The sequence below is a fragment of the Neovison vison genome, chromosome 11 (genome assembly GCF_020171115.1).
Source record: "Neovison vison isolate M4711 chromosome 11, ASM_NN_V1, whole genome shotgun sequence".
NCBI classification, from domain to species: Eukaryota; Metazoa; Chordata; class Mammalia; order Carnivora; family Mustelidae; genus Neogale; species Neogale vison.
In genome coordinates, this window is record NC_058101.1 from 142,205,966 (window position 1) to 142,227,764 (window position 21,799).

General features: G+C 39.7%; 1 protein-coding gene across 6 annotated transcripts in view; it reads left to right on the forward strand.

Annotated features, from left to right (window-relative positions):
- SH3D19 (SH3 domain containing 19) overlaps nt 1-21,799 on the forward strand; it is a 179,796-nt gene that overhangs the window by 155,730 nt on the left and 2,267 nt on the right. For 4 of the 6 annotated variants that reach the window (XM_044224873.1, XM_044224875.1, XM_044224877.1 and 1 more), the window contains 11 exons: nt 521-582; nt 1,975-2,239; nt 4,466-4,534; nt 4,704-4,844; nt 8,852-8,924; nt 9,950-10,080; nt 12,344-12,402; nt 14,486-14,688; nt 15,163-15,215; nt 17,774-17,960; nt 18,346-18,443. In XM_044224873.1, coding sequence (XP_044080808.1) covers nt 521-582; nt 1,975-2,239; nt 4,466-4,534; nt 4,704-4,844; nt 8,852-8,924; nt 9,950-10,080; nt 12,344-12,402; nt 14,486-14,688; nt 15,163-15,215; nt 17,774-17,960; nt 18,346-18,443 — 1,341 coding nt within the window. The remainder of the gene's footprint in view (nt 1-520; nt 583-1,974; nt 2,240-4,465; nt 4,535-4,703; nt 4,845-8,851; nt 8,925-9,949; nt 10,081-12,343; nt 12,403-14,485; nt 14,689-15,162; nt 15,216-17,773; nt 17,961-18,345; nt 18,444-21,799) is intronic. The other 2 variants (XM_044224874.1, XM_044224876.1) reach the window with 2 other exon arrangements.

The window sequence follows — 21,799 nt, forward strand, 5'->3', positions numbered from 1 at the left end:
GCGTTCTCCTTCTCCCAGTTGAAAAGCCACCACATAAAGTATAAACCATCCAGCGATGTGAGATCTGCCTGTTCGAAGCAAAACAAACTAACCACCACCTCACTTATTATATGTTTAAACCGAGGAGTAGTGCATACTTTATGTGTTATCATGGGATAAATAGAGGCCATATATTTTTTTAATTCCCCACAGTGCCTGCTTAAATTGCTGCTATATAAGATTTCAGCAACATCTTTCATACGTGGTGGGTCTGCTGCATGCATAACCATGTTGTCCACTTGGTTGCACTGTGCTCCACCTGCTGGTCTCCTCTCTGTTTTCACTTATATTAGGACTTGAAAACTTAGGTAGGAGCAAGTAATGAGTTAATATTGCTTAAGACCAGAAACTCCTAAACTACTGGCTATAACTCAGCTACATTTCCACTTAGAGATCTAGCCAACAAGTTGTCCATAATTCCTCTCGACAAGCTTCTGTTTCAAATTTACCTTAACTTAAAAGAATTCTCTGATAATTGTAGGAATCTGACCACACCGGTCAAACAGGAGGCTCTGTGCGGGGACCCCCAAGGTTGCCACCAAGGTAAGTAAAGTGTGGGAAAACTTGTAAAAAGTAAATTAAAGGGCTGTCTGGCTGGGTCATTCAGAAGAGCATGTGACTTTTGATCTCAGGGTCGTGAGTTCAAGCCCCATATTGGGTACAGAGATTATTAAAAAAATAAATAAACTTTTTAAAAAAAGGTAAATTAGAGAAAAACTAATGATTCAAAGACTAGACTCTCTTTTCTGTTACCAAAACTGAGTGTTGGGGCACCTGGGTGGCTTAGTCAGTTAAGTATCTGCCTTCAGCTCGGGTCATGATCTCGGGGTCCTGGGATCGATCCCCGCATTGTGCTCCCACTCAGCAGGGAGTCTGCTTCTCCCACTGCCCCCTTCATGGTCTCTCCCTCTCCATCTGTCTCTGATAAATAAATAAGTTCTTTCAAAACAAAACAAAACAAAACTGAGAGTCGTTGGTCTTAGATCTTTTAGAGATGCATTGAACTCACAAACTCACCCAGAGCACTAACCAACCTCTGATCTGCTTCCCACGGCAGGTTGTAGGAATCTCTGCTCCTTCTTTCTTTTCACACAATCCCACAACTCCTAGAACACAGACATGGATCTTTATTTCTTTTCCTCAATTAAATAAACAAAACTGCTTTCTGAACCTAAAGCAACTCCACCTTTGGAATGTGTATGTACACACACACACACACACACACACACACACACACAAGCTTCCTGCTGTGAGAACTAGCCTGGATTTGGGAACTATCTCCAAAAGGAGACAGACTTTATGAGCTCAGGGGTTCCCTGCCCTCCTGAGTTCCATGGCTCTTTGAACAAAAAGCTAAGATGCAATGGAAGATGTTCCCATGTTGGAAATTATTTTTATCATAGGAGTTAAGGGAAGGCTTTCAAAATAATAGTTGTCCAACCCCATTTGCAGAACTAGGTTGCTTTATATTAATCTAAATTGGGTTTTAATAATAATTCCTGTAACACGAATATTGGAGTTTGATGATCCTTTTGTAATTACGTCGAAGACCCCATAGATACACCTGATACCTTATTATTAGCGCTCATCTGAGACTTTGGTAGAAAGTGCTTAGTCTTCTGAAGTCATCATGGTGTGTTTCAGAGTAAATGGGGCCTTAGAGAACTCATGATAGTAAAGCCTTGTTTGTCTGAAACTAATGAATCTCTAGTGCAAGATAAGAGGAAGCTGGAGCACCATGGCATTTCCTCTAATAATGTTTAATGCAGCAGTCATTTGCTCAAAAATCGCATACCCTGCATGTTTTAGTAAATTATATTACACCAGCAAAAACGTGTGTGTGTGTGTGTGTGTGTGTGTGTGTAATAAGAAAGAGTCAACCAGGACCCTAATATTGATCAAGCACGGACTTAGAGCTACCAAATTGAATTTCAGACCTGTAAATGGAAAAGCGATACCAGCTCGACAACCTCCTCACAGGGGAGCCCCTGAGAGACCACCTCCCCCCAAACTTTCTGCAACCAGCGCATCCAGTAGAAAACTGCCTTTTAATCGGTCTTCTTCTGACATGGATCTTCAGAAAAAGCAAAGTAACTTGGCATCTGGACTCTCAAAAGCCAAGAGTCAAGTATTTAGAACTCAAGATCCGGTGCTGCCCCCTCGCCCCAAACCAGGACACCCTCTCTACAGGAAATACATGGTAAATGTAGCTTTTAAAAATGTTTCTCGTCAAGAGATTTGTCCTGAAGTACATAAAAGACGCGTTATTCCTTAGAAAAAGATGATGAGACAAATGTGGAATTGCCCCTTGAGCGCCAAGAAGGCTTGAGATAAGTAGGCCAGAGTGAAACCTAGGTCTTTCCAGCGGGGTTTCCTTATTAGAAGAAATGCAGGAAGAGGAAGTAGGGCAGACAGAGATTGTAACCTGCTGTCTGGCTTGACCAAACAGAAACTGAAAAACCTGACCCAGTGTGTTATACTGATGGGAGTAGCTCTGACAGATGTTGTAGTTCATAACTTGATACAGTTTGTGTCTTACAGCTACCTTGCCCACAGACTAAAATTCAGATTGCAATAGAAGGGAATCCCTCTTTAGGATGGGTGCGTTCTTCCTCACTTTTCCCTTTTCTAAACCTAATTATCATGGCCCCTTTAACAGTCACCGGTTAGAAGTTTTTAATCGATAACTGAGATCGTTGAGGTATTAATTCTGTTCTCTTGAAGGTTTTTTTCCGTGTGACTTTAAACATTTGTCCATTCCCCACGCTTGAAAACAGAGCTGATGTGCTGTCTCTACTTTGGTCAAGTTAGCCTGATAAAATGCAAAGCGAATAAGAAGGGGAACAGAACTGTTCGCACTTTTTAAACAATTATAGGACAGTGATTTTTAACAAGGATACTAATTAATAAGTCAATGTTCTACATTTCCATCATTATGCCAGAATCTGTTTCTACCTTAAGCCATTTAGGATTTTCTAGTCCCTCTGAGGGAAGGGTATAGACAAATAAGAAATAGGTAAGAAAGATGTAGTATATTCATTTTCATTTTCATTTAAACTGAGGAAATTTTAATGGCCAAAACCCAGAGATGTTCTTTAACTTAAAATAATAAACAGTGATTGATATATTAAGTACTTACTATGAGCCAGATATTGTTTGAAACGCTTTATGCCTTTTAAATAACTCATTTATTCATCACCCAACCCTGTGAAGTAAATACTATAATGATCTCTGTTGTACCAGTGAGGAAAATAAGACACAGGAAGGTTGAGGAATTTTTTCAGGATCACAAGGCCAGTTAATGGTAGAGCCAAGATTTGAACATAGGTCAGCTGGCTCGGAGCCCGTGCTCATAGCCATTAAACCATACTACAACAGTAGTGTTACTAGCTGTAAAGTCTACTTGTTTTGGCCATTCCATGTTCAGAGTCTCATTTAGGAAGAACCGCATTTTGCTTATGGTTCTTAGCATAACTGTATAAAACATTTAGATGTCTCAAGTTAATAAATTAAAAATGGTAGTAAAGTGTCTCATTGTGAAATGATTCTTTAAGTCTCTCATTTTTTCCATGGCAACCCTTTCATTAAATTGCTACTCAGGAATCTGGTTACTTCAGGAGCCTGGGACTCTTCACAGAGATCCTGGGAATCAGCACCACCCAACCCAGGCTTACAGGGTCACACGTTCTTGCACTCTTGAGTCTTCACTCAAGAGTGAAGAGTGAAGGGCCCAGGCAACCTCCTTTATCCTTGTTGGAAGTGAGCTTGTGTGCTCACATTTCCTGGGTATGCCTTTTATATTTTACAGGCCCTCTGATCTGTACTCACGGACCTGAATTTACCAGAGGCCGGGAACAGAGTCCTCTGGCCAGTGTGGGCTGCAGATAGAAAAGCAGTGGGGTAGACCAGGAAGTGACTGGGGTCAGGCAGTGAACTAGGTTTAAGTAGACACTTGGTGTCGAAGAGATTAGGAGAAAATGAGATGCAAGGCAGATGGAATCAGTCAGCCAAGCACTACAGAGGAGACTCCAGCACCCCGTCAGCCTTTAGAAGACAACCACTGAGGACCCTGTCTTGACAGAGCTTGAGGTTGGGTGCTGAGCATTGATCCAGATGCCCAGGAGACACGGTGGGCCTTGTCCTGCAGAGCGGAACTTGCAGGTTGTGGTTGTTAAAGGGAACTTGGGGCTGCGTTTTTAAGCCACCATCCTGTGGGCTCAACTACACCTTCCCAGGGACTGTTGAGGGATCCATGCGAGTGGCAGGCCCCACCAGATCTAGAGCCTGAGGAACCCAAACAGCTGAGCTGCTGGAGACGTTGCACTGTCCGCGCACGTCTGCACACATGTGAAATCTCCCATGTTATCAGCAGCTTAGGAGGAGGTCATTTGATGGCGAATAATCCTTTTGTGGGTTTGTGTTTAAGCTGTCTGTGCCTCATGGAATTGCCAATGAAGACATTGTCTCCCAAAACCCTGGAGAACTCTCCTGTAAGGTAAAGTAGAGCTCTTTCTTTACTGACTGATTAAAAAAAAAAATCAGTGGCCTCTGTTACTGCTTTACACGTTATTAAATGCTTTAGGCTCTGAAGATTAAAATGTGAAAAAAGTAATAATGTTTTATTAAATAATAATTGCTGCAGAGTGTGGTATTGTGCCTTACAGCGTGGGGACGTACTTGTGATGCTGAAGCAGGCAGAAAATAATTACTTGGAATGCCAAAAGGGAGAAGATACTGGCAGAGTTCACCTGTCTCAGATAAAGATTATCACCCCACTTGATGAACATCTTAGAAGCAGACCAAATGTAAGGAATTAATACTGTACGGCCCTCGTATCACACATGGCAGCACATTTCATAGAACTATTAATTTTATCTCATCCTCAGGTTTTTATTAGCACGTTTATCTTAACCAGAGTTAAAAATGACGGTAGCATTTTATTTCATTTTAAGAATAAATTACTTCTAAAAGACTTGCCTCTGCCATGCTAATCACTTTGCTACAGAGAATGACTACCATGTGTTTAGCCTTCTTCATCTCATGATGACTTAGAGCAAGGAGGCCACTCCGTCATTAATTTTCAACTGTGAGAGCTATTTATTTTTGAAATAATGTAAACATGTTTACCAAAGTGCCAGAGATTAGTTTTCTACCAGAATGGATAATTATTTTTAAGGGGGCCCTATAAATGCTAAGTCTGACATTAAGAAGCACTTCCCTGTAAGATTGAAGCTTAGAGCAAGCCTCATTTCTCTCATCGTAGCTCAGAATAATGAAATGAAATGTAATCCAACAACCTCAAGTCACAGGGTAGGCCTAACAAATTTGCGGAGCCTGGGAGAATGCGGTGCATGTTGAAGGTCATTTGTTTCGCCAGAAAAGTAGCACCGAATGATTTACAGAGGTCTGTTTGTAAAAGAGCTTCTTAAGTTACCCCGTTAAGTTTTCACTGTCTGGTAGTTTACGTGGCACACATGAAAAATAATAGCCACCTATCACTTAACACAAGGGGGTTTATTTGATTGGCCATTTGTCCTGCTTTTTCAAAATCTAGTCCAATTCTTTATTCCCAGAAGGCAGTTTATCTTTTGAAGTTTGCTAAGAAACGTAAGAGATGATATTTCAGAGAGCAGAGAAGATATGTATGAAACTAGTCACCGCTAGGATACTGAAATTCTAAGTTTAGTCCGCATAGTAGAGTTCCCCTGTTGCTCATTTTCCCTTTGTTTTGATACAGCATTATCCATCTGTCCCAGCTGTCCTTCCTCTCTCAGAACGCACCGATGGGTAACAGTGGGAGTTGTACTGCCAAAAAGCTTACCTCGAGAAAAAAAGAAAAGCTAAAAAAAAATTAGAAGTTATTCTTTTATAACAGTCCAAAGTTTTTTCCACTTTATTTTTTAAAATATTTATTTGAGAGAGGAAGATAGCAAGAGAGAGCAGGAGCGGGTTGCGGGGGAGGGAAAAGCAGGCTGCCTGCTGAACAGGGACCTCAATGTAGGGTTCTGTCCCAGGACCCCAGGACCCTCACCCAACTGAGCTACCCAGGAACCCCAGCTTTTTCCACTTTAAATGTTACTTCCTTCCCCTTGTACCATAGAATTGAAGACACCCGGCTTCCTTTGGCCAACTACTCGTGATACCAAAATGAAGCCTCCTGTAGACTCTGGGTTCATGGCTTAGCATTACATTTTCCAGAAAAACAAAATTTACCTACTTATAAGCCTAATTTTAAGGTAAAGATTTCTAAAACTGAGTTCTACTCTCCCCTACCTTAGTAAACAGAAAATATTTTGTGAACATTATCAGTTGAGGTTGAGTGTCTCAGATCATGGTTTCAGTTCACTGTACGTCACCAGGCCGTTCTTAACCTCTACCTTCATTTTTTTTAAATGTGGGAAATTGGGGGTGCCTGGGTGGCTCAGTGGGTTAAAGCCTCTGCCTTCAACTCAGGTCATGGTCTCAGGGTCCTGGGATCGAGCCCCGCATCGAGCCCCGTGTCGGGCTCTCTGCTCAGCAGGGAGCCTGCTTCCCTTCCCCTCTCTCTCTGCCTGCCTCTCTGCCTACTTGTGATCTCTGTCTGTCAAAAAAATAAATGAAATCCTTAAAAAATAAATAAATAAATAAATAAATAAATGTGGGAAATAGTTGTGGTAACACCACACAGGTTTCTTTAGAATTGATTTATTTTATGATTCCATTTTTATAAAAAGTCCACAAGAAGTAAATCCAGACAGTAAACCAGTGGTTGCCTAAGGGCCACGGGGACGGTGCAGGGGGAGTGACTGCTAACCGAGAGAGGGTTTCTTTGAGGAGTGGTAAAAATGGTCTAAATTTAGACCTAAAAATGGTCTAAATTCTCACTTTGTTGAGAGTTGCACGGTTCTGTGAATTTTCAAACTGTGTACACTTTAAAGGGGTGAATTTTGTGATCCATGAGTGATATCTCAGAGATGTTTAAAAACTTAAAAGAACTGGGCACCTGGGTGGCTCAGTGGGTTAAGCCGCTGCCTTCGGCTCAGGTCATGATCTCAGGGTCCTGGGATCGCGTCCCGCATCGGGCTCTGGGCTCAGCAGGGAGCCTGCTTCCCTCTCTCTCTCTCTCTGCCTGCCTCTCCGTCTACTTGGGATTTCTCTCTGTCAAATAAATAAATAAAATCTTTTTTAAAAAAATTAAATAAAAAAATCTTAAAAAAAAACTTAAAAGAATTAATTAATGCATATTAAGGTGTTTAACCTGGTGAATAGCACATAGTGAGTAAACACTGAATATTAGCATTTTTTATTACTCATTTGTGTCAGCATTTATAGTCCTATTAGGAAGAGCTTTGGAATATATTCATACCTACCAGATACCCACCCGGATGGCGTGGTTGGAGTCGTACTGACCCCTGGTGGCCAACCCTGTTCTCTGCCCCTCAGCTGCCAGGCCAGGTCCATGGCCTCATTGCTGGGGAAATCCTTGCATTGAAGGCGGAGAAGGGAAACTAATTGGGAGGCTCAAGTTACTGTCCCACCTCATCTTCCCTCTCAGGCTTGGTAATGTTTAGATTGTTGGGCCCCTTTGAAGATTCTTGTTTGTGTTTGGTGTGGGGTAAGCCTCTGACTTCATTTTTTTCCCAATGGATAGCCATCTAGCCTGACACTATTCACTGAACAGTCATTCCTTTTTTAATCAGAAAAAAATGAAAATCATACAGACATACCTATAATAACTTAAGTGAATTTTTTAAAGCCCCTCCAGACTGCAGATACCTCACAGCTCCTTTCCTGAAATTCCCATCATGCTCATTTAGTTAGAGAAAAGCACTGAGCAGCTTCCAAGAAAATATCAGTGTTACTTTGGTAAGCTGTCTTGGCCCAAATTAGTATTTATGTTTACCTAACTTGAGAGAATATAGCATGCCTCGGGGGGGAGGTATTTTGATTGAAAGATGAGGTAATAAATCTACATTCAGTTCACAAGTTTGTGAGTATTGAAGAGTTTGAAGTTACAACTCCAAATAATATCTTTCAGTCAGATTAGATGATGATGATGATAACTAATTCGTGTTAAACTAACAACTGCTTGCCAATGAGAAAATGTCACTCTTCAACTTTACCTTCTCCCCTAGCCAATCTAGGAAGTTGGCTACATGAGTAGAGAGTGTTGTATTCTCTTTGCTAATTTACTTAGAATTACTGTTGAGTAAACCATTTAGATTAAATAGAAAATCCAGACGAGGCATGGGAAGTAGTGTTGGCCTTCAAATTAGAGAAAGCATTCTGTTAAGTGGTAATAAATGAAATAGATTTTACTTTTTGTGAATTATACTTGTGTGGAAGTCATTAGCTCTTTTCATTATGAAAGGCAAGAGCATAAATTGCAGAGCTTTCTTCTTTTTCCATTTTAATGAAGATTCAACTTTTAAGGCTCTGTTGAAATTTAGTACTGATCGTAATTTAAGGAAAAAGCAACCTTGGCAAGGTGCACAGATCAAAAACCACTACTTCGGAGAAGAATGGTACTAGTTTAAAAAATAATAATAATGATGATAAAAAGTTAATTCCCTTTTATTTTACTCTCTTGGTTTCAAAAAAGTGCTGGGGGATATTACAGTTGAGTGATTCCTCTCCTCCCTTGGCAAGGACACATGCCTTTTCAACTTGATAATGATTCCCTTGTTTGGCTCAGCTTTGTGGTTTGCATCTTGTACTCAGAATGTAATTGTGTCAAGAGGATTCTAATGAGAAAAAAAAATGGTCTCAGAGTGACTGGCAAATCCAGCATCCATCCTGCACACTTCATTCACAGCCCTGTTTTCTCCCTCAGGATCCGAACCATGCCCAGAAGCCTGTTGACAGTAGTGCCCCTCATGCTGTTGTTCTTCATGATTTTCCAGCAGGTAAGCACATGAGTAATCAGGTGCTAGAGCCTTAGGATCACCAGGCAGCCATCTTCCCTGAACTAACCTCTCAAGGACATCTTCATATTCTGTACCAGTGGAGTTCTGAATTGGAAAGGTCATTTTATCTATCGCCCTGCCTTCAAGGAAGGGTCGATTGGACCCAACCATTCCAGAGAGCTTAGCTGCATTCCCTTGCCTTTGAAACTCCCTGTGAGAGAGAAAGAGTGAGGGGAGGCAGAAAGGAGGAGGGTTCCTTACAATGAACAAATAGCAAATTGCCTACCAACTGCAAACTTTTAACTCTTTAAAAACAGTGCATACCAATTAGCAATTATAATGAGATTAGTTCTAATTTAATAAGTGAAATAATTTTCTCCTAACAGCTGCAAAATTTGCACACATAACTTAGCTATTATTTGCAAGATGAAAATACACATTTTTGTAATAAATTTTTAGATACCTTTTATATCTAAGATTACAGGACTACAAATAAACTCCTGATTTATTTAACATCTCTTCTGATCTGCTTGGTAGACTGATCTTTATTTTAGTGTGAGTACATTTGCTTGCTAAAGAGCTGTAGTACATTTGCTTGCTAAAGAGCTGTAGTAGTTGCTTAGTTAATATTTTGAGATTAAAATGATTTTTAAGCATGATTGAGAATAGTAAGAATATTATACTATGTCTATAAAATCTTTCATTGTTCAATATGTATTCAGCAAACATTTATATTGGCCCTGTAGGAACCGTTGGTGAGCACAGTATTTTTTTTTAACCATTTCCTATCAATCAATGCATGGTAAATGCATCTAATTTGGTCTTTAAAGAGGAAGCTCATAATAACAATATCCCCCCCCAAAAGAATATATTTTTAAATCAATTTGATTGAACTAATCTGTTCTCAGAATCACTGGAACATACTGCCTCAGTGGACAGAAGTAAATGTTACTTTGTGCTCTGCTTTAATCAAATCTGCAACCAAGAGAATTCATCATATACGTAATTATAATTTTATGTTACAGAGCAAACTGATGACTTGCACCTCACTTCTGGAGAAATTGTTTATCTTCTAGAAAAAATAGACCCAGATTGGTATAGAGGGAGATGTAGAAACCAGACTGGCATATTTCCTGCCAACTACGTCAGAGTAATTGTAAGTGGGTAATGCTTATTTAAATTTGTCATATATTCTGTGTAACTTGCAGTTTGGAAAAAGACGGAAGCCTAGATTCTTACATTCTTGTTCCTGTTCTAACATTGATGCATCTGGAAAATGCATTGGAAAATTCGAAAAATAAAATTTTGTTTAACTAGATAATGATTAATTATTATTATATTATGTGGAGTGTACAACTTAATGCCTCAGTGCTGTCTGAAATCCGAAGGTGGGAAATGACTGCAGGTCAACAGGCAAACCAACTTGGAGGGGTGGGTAGGCACTAAACGATACTTTAGAAAACAACAGTTAAATGGTACCAGGTAGTCCCAGAGGAATTTTCCCTGAGGTTATGGTGCCACTTACTTTCTTTGGACTACATACCAATTTTGGTTTCTTTCATTCTTTCCATTCCCATTTATTTTCATCTTAAAAAAAAAAAAAAAAAAGAAAAAAAAGGTTTGGGGTTACAAAAGTACTTTAATTAGAGGTAGTGGTCCATTCATGGTTTTTCACATAATAACTTCAAATCTGATTGGGAAAAATTAAAGTATCAGAATTTTTTACACCCTCCCAGCCTGCAGTATGTGAGTCCATATTGTAGAGCCCTCAGTGCTAGTAAGCCCAGATGTCTGTGAAACACGTACAGAAAATGAGAATGCCACTTGAACATTTATATCAATAGGAAGAGTATGACTCAGTCCCTTATATAACTTACTGATACCGGAAGATATCAATAAAGCTAACTTAAGTCGTTGAGCATTAACAGCTTATTTGAAGAGGAAAAAGCCAAGGATTTTCCATTACATCAGAAACCTAGGAAACAAGACAAACAAAAACAACAGAAAACCTGGGGCACCTGGGTGATTCAGATGATTAAAGTCTGCCTTCAGCTCAGGTCATGATCCCGGGGTCCTGGGATCGAGCCCCATGTCAGGCTCCTGGCTCTTTGGGGAGCCTGCTTCGCCCTCTGCTCATTCTCTCTCTGAGTGTATCTCTCTCTGTCAAATGAGTAAATAAAATCTTTTTTTAAAAAACTGTATTTTTCAAAGATAAATGAGTTTGAGTCTCTTGAATTCAAAATGAGGGTCTTAAAAATTGTGCAGTGTATATATAGATAGATAGATATCTCTATATGCCCTGACTCTTTAGAGAAATCTTTACCACACTCTCTAAATTAATATTAAGAATAATGTTTGTTTTAGCACTCTTCCTTATTTTTCTTCTGCCCAATATGGCAGTACTTTAAAAAGCTCAGTAACCACAGTGAAATCAGTCACGTCGAATCTGCCACTTTATTGGTATAAGTGCCACTTCGAAGCCTCCTAGTTTAAAAAATTGTTTTTGAACTTTCAGAATTGATCGGGAAGGGTGCTGATTTATTTTAAATAAACCTGAAAACCTTAACGTAGCTTTCAGGCATAGTGCATTATGGTCAAATATTTTATGACAACCCCGCTCTACTGAGCCTTGAAAATAAGGTATTCTGTAAAGTGCCTGCCATTTAATAGACGCTCACTGAATACTCACTCCTTACTTCTTCCCCACTCACACTGAAGGAAAAGAAAATGGTCCAGAGTGGGGAAAAGAGAGAGAATCCACGAGTTTGATTAAAATTTTTATTTGGGGGTCAGGAAAGTATGGCAGAATTCTACTAACGCTTTGAAATAGGCCGGCTGGTGCCTGAGTGTTTGCTGCCTAGTTTCTGTCTTCAGTCCTCCTCATCTGAAGCTTTCGACTTAGAGGATGTGGGAGAGAGAAAACGGAGTCCGTTGTAGAGCAGTATCAGTGTGCTTATTCCAGCAAGAAAGAGGATTGATTGGCGATTCAAAAAAAGGCTACTGCAGAAAGACAGGTTACATATTTTTTTTTTTTTAAAGATTTTATTTATTTATTTATTTGACAGAGAGAGATTACAAGTAGCCAGAGAGGCAGGCAGAGAGAGAGAGAGGAGGAAGCAGGCTCCCTGCAGAGCAGAGAGCCTGATGCGGGACTCGATCCCAGGACCCTGAGATCATGACCTGAGCCGAAGGCAGCGGCTTAACCCACTGAGCCACCCAGGTGCCCAGGTTACATATTTTTTTTTTCAAAACCCCAATTCTGGTTTTCTTCCCTTTTAGCACCTGTGGTACAACTTCATCAGCTTAATACCTATGTAAATTGGCTAATTTTAATCACATATTTCCTAATTACCTAGGCTTACATTTATCTTACTAAAATCTGAAAACATAAAATTGTTGCCTTGACGTTGTCTTTACAGGTTGATGTTCCTGAAGGAGGAAATGGGAAAAGAGAATCTGTTTCATCTCACTGTGTTAAGTAAGTTTGATTTGTGTTCTTTTGCACAAAATGCAAAGGAGGCATGCATTTATGTCATAAAGAATTACCAAACTTCAAACACTTCACATGTGTGATTATTCACCTTCTCAGTGTGTCTTTGTAATGATGAGGAAAACTTGTTTAAAAAGCCTTAGTGGTGGGGGGATGGGGGCGCCTGGCTGGCTCAGTTGGAAGAGCATGTGACTCTTGATCTCAGGGTTGTAAGTTCAAGCCCCATGTTGGGTGTAAAGATCACTTAGTAATAAAATCTTTTTAGAAAATAAGTGAATAATGGGTGCCCGGGTGGCTTAGTTGGTTGGGCGACAACCTTTGGCTCAGGCCATGATCCTGGAGTCAGGGGTTCTAGCCCCGCATCAGGCTCCCTGCTCGGCTTCTGCTCAGGCTCCCCCTGACCTGCTGCTTCTCATGCTTTCTCTCTCTCTCATTCTCTCTCAAATAAATAAATAAAATCTTCTAAAAAATAAATGAATAAATAAAAATAAAAAGCCATAGTGGATTAAAATTCTGATAAATGCGACATGCCGATAGAAGCTGGCAGGAGCAATGCTCCATGTCATGCAGGACAGACAGACAGCCACAGACTAACTCCTGCAGCTTTTCACACACAGCCTGGCCTGAGTTCGAGCAGAGACAGGTTCGTTATCGATGCATTTTGTTTGGGCCTTCTGTCTGTCTTCCAACAGGCTATTTAGATATTTTAGTCACTGAAAATACTTTAACCTTATAGAAATAGGAACCCCACAAAAACTGCTAGGCATTTTATATTGTTTTGTTTTTAAGAGGAATGAGAAGAAAGTAAAGGAAGAGTTAAGGTGGAGGGGTCTGCCTTTATGCCTAAAGACCTTTCCGTGAATTTATATACCCTTTTATGCACCACCGTAACTCCTTTGTGATTTAAAACACTGCCATACTGCAACTTTATGTTCCAGTAGAGGAGCAAATTAGTAGAATTCACTACCTGCTGAAGACTGTAAACCTGTCTTTGAATAGGTCATACATAAGGAGATGCTCCCCAAGGACTTCAGAAAATAAATGCAAAGGTTACCACAAATAAGAAAACTTCTGATGTCACAATAGTTGAATTCTATCTCAGGTTCAATTTGTCTCCTATTTCTAAGCAGTGTTTTCTGTGTCAGCAGGTTGAATTTAAAGTGGGCTTTTGCAGCCGTTGGTCCATTGACCGGACTTAAATCAGACTTTGATTGGTGCCAGGACCGACCTTGTCTCCTCAGGCAGTTGTGTCTCCTGCGACTGTTGCTTCTAAGTCTCCGACTGAGACTTCCTTTCTGAAGCCTTAAATCGAAGGTTTGGTATTAAACCGTGCCTTCTGGAGACACCGTTTTATCTCTACTTTTACCTCTTTTTGGTCACAATTGTAGATCATTGAAGGATTGTTCTTATTCTCAGAAGTGAAGCCTTTTTAAAGGTGATTACAGAAATCATCTTTTAAAGAAACCACATTAAGTTTACGTTTGTTACAATTTGCCCAGTTTCTGTTTTCTTCCAACTTCCTGGTTGTGAAGACCACGTATCCCTATAGACAACTCACGGATGAGTCATCACGTGTTGCGGTCTCCTCTGCCCAGCTGATGCCCATTGCCTTCTGCCGCGGAAGTTCTGTGTCTTGTCCCGAGATTCTCAGGGTGGGCGCTCCTAAACTCAGCTCCTAAACCCTCTCCGATTGAGAGGGTTTGGATTCAGCCATGGATTACTGTGGCCCAGGCATACACAAACATGCAATGAAGTAAAAGGGGACCAAAAGGTGACCAGTGTAGACTGACCCCCCCCCCCGATCCTTATTTGGAATTCTACATGTACTCTGTGACCCTGACTTTGGCCTTTTTTCTTTACTCTTTTTTGAGAGTATAGGTTCATATCTAGAAAGTAAGGACTATCATTTAGAAATATCATTTAGAAATATAATTTAGAAATTATGCCTCGTGTATCTTGTTCCACAATAAACACAGAATACATGTTTATTGAAAGACCGAGTGAAAGTTTTAAAGCATTTTGAAAGTTAGTACTCTCTAGGTTAACCCACAGCATGATCTTCTTTGTTCAGGGGCCCAAGATGTGTCGCTCGGTTTGAATATACTGGAGACCAGAAGGATGAGTTAAGCTTCTCAGAGGGAGAAATTATTATTCTTAAAGAGTATGTGAGTGAAGAATGGGCCAGAGGAGAACTTCGAGACAGAACTGGGATTTTTCCCCTTAATTTTGTAGAACTTGTGGAGGACCATCCCATCTCTGGAACAAATGTTTTCAGTGAGTATGGAGAATATGGGTTTTTATTATGTTCTATCCTAATTCAGCTAAACCAAATAATAGGATAATTCTTGAGCTGCTTAATAATTTATATTTTTTAAAGTAGAAAGAAAAATTATTTTTAAATGATAATAATCATTATTGGGATAGCCATTACTGTGGTAATCTCTCAAGGATCTGGCATTGGTGTTTTAGGTAATTAGCAATTGCTTCATATCAGAAATTGTAAAGAATCATAGACTATGAAACAGAAGTAGACTATCTAGTATAACTAGTGTGTATCCTTCACTTCTCAGTAAAGAAAACGAGCCCAGAGAGAATGGTACTGGTCAGAGTTAACCAGGACATGAAGAAACTGATCTAGAGTCCCAGAATTTTTATTCTCTCTCTGTGGTTTTTCTCCAACATCTGTTGCATTTCCAATAGCAACATCTAAAGTTTTAACTTTTTTTTTTTTTTTTTCCTTAAACATAGGCACAAAGGTACCACCCAAGACCAAAAAAGAAGATTCTGGTGCAAATTCTCAGGTAGGCTGCTTGAATAGGCAACTGTAGTGAAAACTGCTTTCAACTCTGGGAGGAATATTAAAATCATAATTACCAAGAGAAAATGTTATAAACCATTTTTCAATTCACAGAGCAAATGTTTGAAATAAATGGTTAGAAGGTTACTATCTTTATTCTGTATAATAGAGCTCATAAAGATGGGTTAGGAAGACATGCAATCAGGGTGCCTAGGTGACCCAGTCATTAAGTGTCTGCTTTTGGCTTAGGTCAGGTCTTGATCCCAGGGTCCTGGGATCAAGCCCTGCATTGGGCTCCCTGCTCAGCAGGAAGCCTGCTTCTCCCTCTCCCACTCCCTCTGCTTGTGTTCCCTTTCTTGCTGTCTCTCTCGGTCAAGTAAATAAATAATTTTTTTTAAAAGACGTGCAAATTTTTTTTATAAAAACAGACATGATTAGAATATTCATAAAAGATATACCATAAGTGACTGATACTAAAAAAAATTTTAAAGGGCGCCTGGGTATCTTGGTTGAGCATCTGATTCTTGGTTTCAACTCAGGTTGTGAACTCAGGGTCGTGGGATCGAACCCCACGTGGGGCTCCATGCTCAGCACAGAGTTTGCTGGAGGTTCTCTCCCTTTCCCTTTGTCCTTCCCCTTGCTTCCCCGCCCCCCAAGGAGGAAAAAAAAAAAGGTTTTCTTCACAAAGATGGTCATGGTGGTGTTTGTATAATAGGAAAAATTAGAAGCAACCTAATTTATATATAGAGAATATATATATTATATATATATAATATATAATATATTATATATATATAATATATATATTATATATAGAGAATATATATAATTTATATGTGTATTTAATATTTATATAATATTTATATATAAAATATAACCTCCATTATTTGGAGGATGTTCTGAGACCATGAATACTAGATTTATAAAGTAAATGTCATGGGAGGAAAACATATAGGGAAATTGAATATATAGCATAAAAAGACTAGAAGAAAATATACTTAAGTTGCTGTAAGGGGTAGTTTTTTTTCCCCAACTTCATACATTTTCCAACTTGCCAAATGTTTGGGAACATTTTATTATTTTTATAGTGGAAAAAAAATATATTAAAAATGTTATGCTATATAATGTGACTTTAGAGTGTTTAAATGGAATAGGAATGTGGGTGATTGCCATTGTTTTTATGACCTATTTTAGAAGAGTGAGCCTGATGGGGTCATTGTTTATCAAAACATCACTGGTAATTGGGCTGTGTATCTCTAAAATCTTTGATCCCCGTTCACTGATAAAGTCAAACAGGAAGGATGGTGAGTGACTACAGTTCTCCAGAAGGAAATGTTCACATTAGTTGCCTGCATTTCTTGGGGGTTCAAAGTGCCATTCTTGAAGATGGGTTACTCAAGTTCAGGAAAAAGAGGGGGTTTGTTTGCTTATATTTTTGTTTTTGTATAGTAACCTATCAGTTGTGGCAAACTTCAGCTATGCTAGGCGCTGTGTCCAGCATGCAACCTGCATTACCTCATTCCGTCCTCACAACAACACCGAGCAGCACTAACATGAATCTGAGGCTCGGTTCTAGAACCCAGGCCTGTCTGGCTCCAAGCCTTTGCCTTCGCATTTTCCTCTCCTCCCTGCTTGAGCTCCTCGAACATGGGGTTCCCATCCTGACTTGGCAGAGACACGTTTTTACAGAGCAAAACCTTCCTCTGTTGGGTGTGAGGTAAAAGCATTCTTGTTGGAGTGTTTCATACTAGCCCACCATGTTTGGATCATTACCGCGCCAGCCTTAAAGCTAACTATATACCTCGTAAAATTAAAAGTGTGAATAATGAAGTCACATGTGATGGAATCTGATAGCCTCTGAATCAGATCAAGATCTGGAATTAACAGAGTGCCTATTCTGAGCCTTCCTAATTTAGGTAAAGAAGAGCTTTACTGAAAATTATATGCTTCACCAGAATTTTTTCAAAGCATCATAAATACTATACGTAAACACCATATGCTTTTACCTAATGTTTTTAATGTAACTCTTGTTACAGATGTTATTTTAAGATCACAATTAGACGGTGCCTGGTTGGCTCAGTGGGTTACACCTCTGCCTTTGGCTCAGGTCATGATCTCAGCGTCCTGGGATTGAGTCCCGCATCCGGCTCTCTGCTCAGCAGGGAACCTGCTTCCCTCTCTCTCTCTGCCTGCCTCTCTGCCTACTTGTGATTTCTCTGTGTGTGTGTGTCAAATAAATGAATAAAATTTAAAAAAACTCAATTAGAAAAAAGGTTTTGCTTAAGCATTGTATGTATACCTTAAAAGCTAAAAAGCTGCAAATCTCATCGTATCTGTCATTTGGAATTCTATTTTAAGAAAAAAGTTAATGGAAGCTTTTATTTCTGAAAGTTGGTAGAAAACATAAAGTCTTGGGTGATTTAAAGAAGCCTTCGGGCTTTGAAATCTTTGACCCCTTAGCTTTTCTTCTTTTTTCTTTCCCCCACTACTTTTTTAAGCTTTGTAGGAATCAGCGTCAAATAAAAATCTCACATTTCTTACCAAACCTGTGGTTTGTAACAGGATAATAGTCTTTCCGGAGAATGGTGTGAAGCCCTTCACAGTTTTACAGCGGAGACCGGTGATGACTTATCCTTCCGGAGGGGAGACCGGATCCTGATCCTTGAGCGTGTGGACTCTGACTGGTACAAGGGCAGACTGCGTGACAGGGAGGGGATCTTCCCAGCAGTCTTCGTGCGGCCCTGCCCAGGTATGGCAACTGCCGAAATGACTGTTTCTCTCGAAGGGGAGCCTGAGACCTTTAGAAATGGTAGATACTCCTTTCCCCTCTGGCTATGCTCAGTTTAACTTGCTTGAAAGAGGTGATTCATAAATGTATGCAAACTCTCTTGTTTTGGGGGGTAAATAAAGACAAAAATGCCTTCACTTAATAATGGCTAATTTTGTCTACTAAATATATGCTGTCTAGTTTTATTCCTGGTAAGAAAACATCATCTTTTTGCAAGTTAAATAAATACAAAATTAATTGAAATTATTCTGTCCCAGGAATGAGAAGGGGGGCTTCTTGAAATGTTTGATTTGTGTTTTAGTCCAGTGTCTCTCTCTATATATTTGGATTTTTGGTGTCTTCACAGCAGATGCAAAAAATATGTCTGCTTTGGCATTGAAGGGGAAGAAGGCCAAAGCCTTGTATGATTTCCATGGGGAGAATGAAGATGAACTTTCTTTCAAGGTAAGAATGTGTATCTTTTTGTAACTACATTAAATGGCTCTAAATTTTGAAGTGTCTTCCAGTGAAGAGAGGAACATTTGGGTAGAGAATTGATTATTAGTCAGGAATGAACAGATCTTAGACCCTAACTCTAATGGATAGGATTAGAGAAGGTGAATAGGGCACATTTAAATTATCAGCAAGGCATTTAAGTACTTAAAAACTTACCGCCCCACAATCCCCAAACAAATTCCTTATTCCTGGGCCTGGTAACATCTGAGCTCAACAATACTGGAATTTTCATTGGTAGCCCTAGTGAAGGATAATTCTCTCCATGGCCTTTGCAGCCTGCTACTATCATGTCTTCGAAATCAATGGAAGAATCAGATGGTTCCTGCCACAGCTGGCCACGGCAGCAGGCTTTGTAAAACACTGGAGTCTTGTCTACAAAGATACTGACTAGACTTTGGGGAAATGATCCCAAAAGGTTATGCTCCTATGCGAAGGCTTATTTATTTATTTGTTTAAGTCATCTCTACACCCACTGTGGCACTTGAACTCACGCCCCTGAGATCAAGAGTCACACAGTCTGGGGCGCCTGGGTGGCTCAGTGGGTTGAGCCTCTGCCTTCGGCTCAGGTCATGATCTCAGGGTCCTGGGATCAAGTTCCGCATTGGGCTCTCTGTTCAGCGGGGAGCCTGCTCCCCCCACCCGCCTGTCTCTCTGCTTACTTGTGATCTCTGTCAAATAAATAAATAAAATCTTTAAAAAAAAAAAAAAAAAAAGTCGTACAATCTTCTGACTCAGTCAGCCGGTGCCCCTGCAAATGTGTTGTTTTTGTTTTTAGCAGCCTAAAATTCAATTTTACTTTCCTGAAGAAGTACCTCCTCTTTTTTGTTTGTTCTTTTTTGTTTGTTTTTTAAAGAGTAAGAACAGAATATTTCCTCTGACCATGGTCAGAGGAAGGCACTCAGGACAGGACTTTGGGACTGTTCCAAGAGGAAAGAGGGTGGGTTTCCTTCAGTTGCCATCAGAGCAGCCTGCATCAGATGCTGGGAAGTTCTCTATCACCGGATACTCGGCCAGAGGCAGAGTTGCCATAGAAAAAATTAAATCATCAGGGAGTGATTGGAGAAGATGAAACTTAAAACAGTAGGTACCCCACCAGCTATCAAAAACAAAACAAGGGAGATGAAGGTGATGCTGGGAAGTCGTGGAGTAAGGGGCATGCGGAGATAAGTCAGTAGAAAGTTGCTAACTTTCCTATTTTGTTATGGAGTTTTCCATTCTTCTAGGAATTTCTTCCTTTTCATATAAAATGTCATTTCTCTAATAAAATGCTGTGAGTAAATACTATTTATTATGCAGAATTATAATTTGGTAACCTTGTATCAGTTCCCTTTTTTCCCTCCTTAATTTCTTGGTTCTCAAAATCCAAATGTTTAGAAACTGTTGCCCTCATCTTTTTCAGTCATGGGAATCAGTGGCTCAAAGTTAATTCTTTTTATTGTTACGTAAAATGTTACTGCAAGTGAACAATATGGATTCAAACTTTTTGGATGTTATTTTGGCCTTTGTTTAAGTTATGTCAGTGTAAATAACAGAATTCACAGTATTCTCCAGAAAATAGGGTGTCTTCATTTTACAAATGACTGAATACAAACAGGGTAGTTCCTGAGTTTTTTTTTTTTTTTTTAAGCTTAAGGGATTCATTGTTAATCTTTAATATTTTATTAAATATTCATAGAATATTAGTAGAACTTTTTTTGAAAAAGAAATTTTCCTTGCCATCAGAAAACTGACATAGTATGTACGTATAGACCAGAGCCAAAAAAAAAAAAACGGTTTCATTTAACTATTATGTTATAATTTAGAAACCAGAAGGAACTTATTTATAATAGAAATTTTGAACAGCCAGAATTTTTACAGATTTTGGCAGAGTAAAGTAAATTAATGACATTTGATAGTCAGCATTTTTCCCTTCCATTTTCCATAAAGAAAGGCCTTAAATCAAACCATTTTTACAGAGGGCAGTGTACTAGTGCTATAAATAAAATCCATTTAGCCTGATAAAGATATTCTTAAAAGTAGCCAGGGTCATCGTGAACCATTATAGAATCTTAAGCCCAGATTCTAAGAAATGGTTAGAACCCATAAAGAACAAAATAGTTTCAAGAGAAAATTTCAAAAGTGATGTCTTCATCTGTTGAGGAATTAAAATTCACGCATGAATAAGACACATAGTCCCTTTGACTAACTTGATGAGGGTAAATCAGATGTTCTGAGTCAGGGAGAAGCTCTTTAAAGACAGGAATGAATATAAATTTGATTGTTAGACCATAGGAGCATGGAATGAACTAAATGGTAAAGGAGGATACCATTATGTGGAAGAATGAATGTACAGTACAAAGTGCTCAGGATGTTGAGAAAAGGCAATGATAAAAGTAAAAAGTCCACTGTAAATTGTGATGGCCGTGTTCCCCAATGGTTAGCAACACTGGCCCTGAAATCACACTGGACTGGACTCCTGACCCTACGTAGCACTAACTAGACATGCAACCCTGGGGAAGCTGTTGAATCTCTCTGAGCTTCAGAGAGATTTAAAATGAAGAAGTCCATAAAAATATCTCTCTCATGGGACACTTGAGTGGCTCAGTGGGTTAAGCCTCTGTGTTTGGCTCAGGTCATGATCCCAGGGTCCTGGGATCGAGCCCCACATCGGGCTCTTCATGCAGCAGGGAGTCTGCTTCCTGCTCTCTCTCTGCCTGCCTCTCTGCCTACTTGTGATCTCTGTCTGTCAAATAAATGGATAAAATCTTTAAAAAAAAAAACAAAAACTCTCTCAAACAGCAAAATAACAGGGTCCACCTCTAGGACTGCGGTGTTGTTCAAGCAAGTTAATTCCTGTCAAGTACACAGAGTAGAACTACCTATGGTAAACACATGGGCTCTCTTACCTTTAAGTCTGCTTAAATGTCACCTTCAGGGGGGTATTCCCTGACTGGAACTAATGAGATGTGAACCCCACTTTCTGTCCTCTTGGGCCAGCTTATTTATTTGCCTCCCTACTCTAAAATGAGGTCCTTGGGGCACCTGGGTGGCTCAGTGGGTTAAAGCCTCTGCCTTCGGCTCAGGTCATGATCCCAGAGTCCCAGGATCGAGCCCCGCATCGGGCTCTCTGCTCAGCAGGGAGCCTGCTTCCTCCTCTCTCTCTGCCTGCCTCTATGCCTACTTGTGATCTGTGTGTCAAATAAATAAATAAAATCTTTTTAAAAATAAATAAATAAATAAAATTGGGTCCTTATTCCTTCTGTGTCCGTAATACTCAGAACAGGGTCTGACACATACTGGGTGCTCAGGAAGTAATTGTTACATGA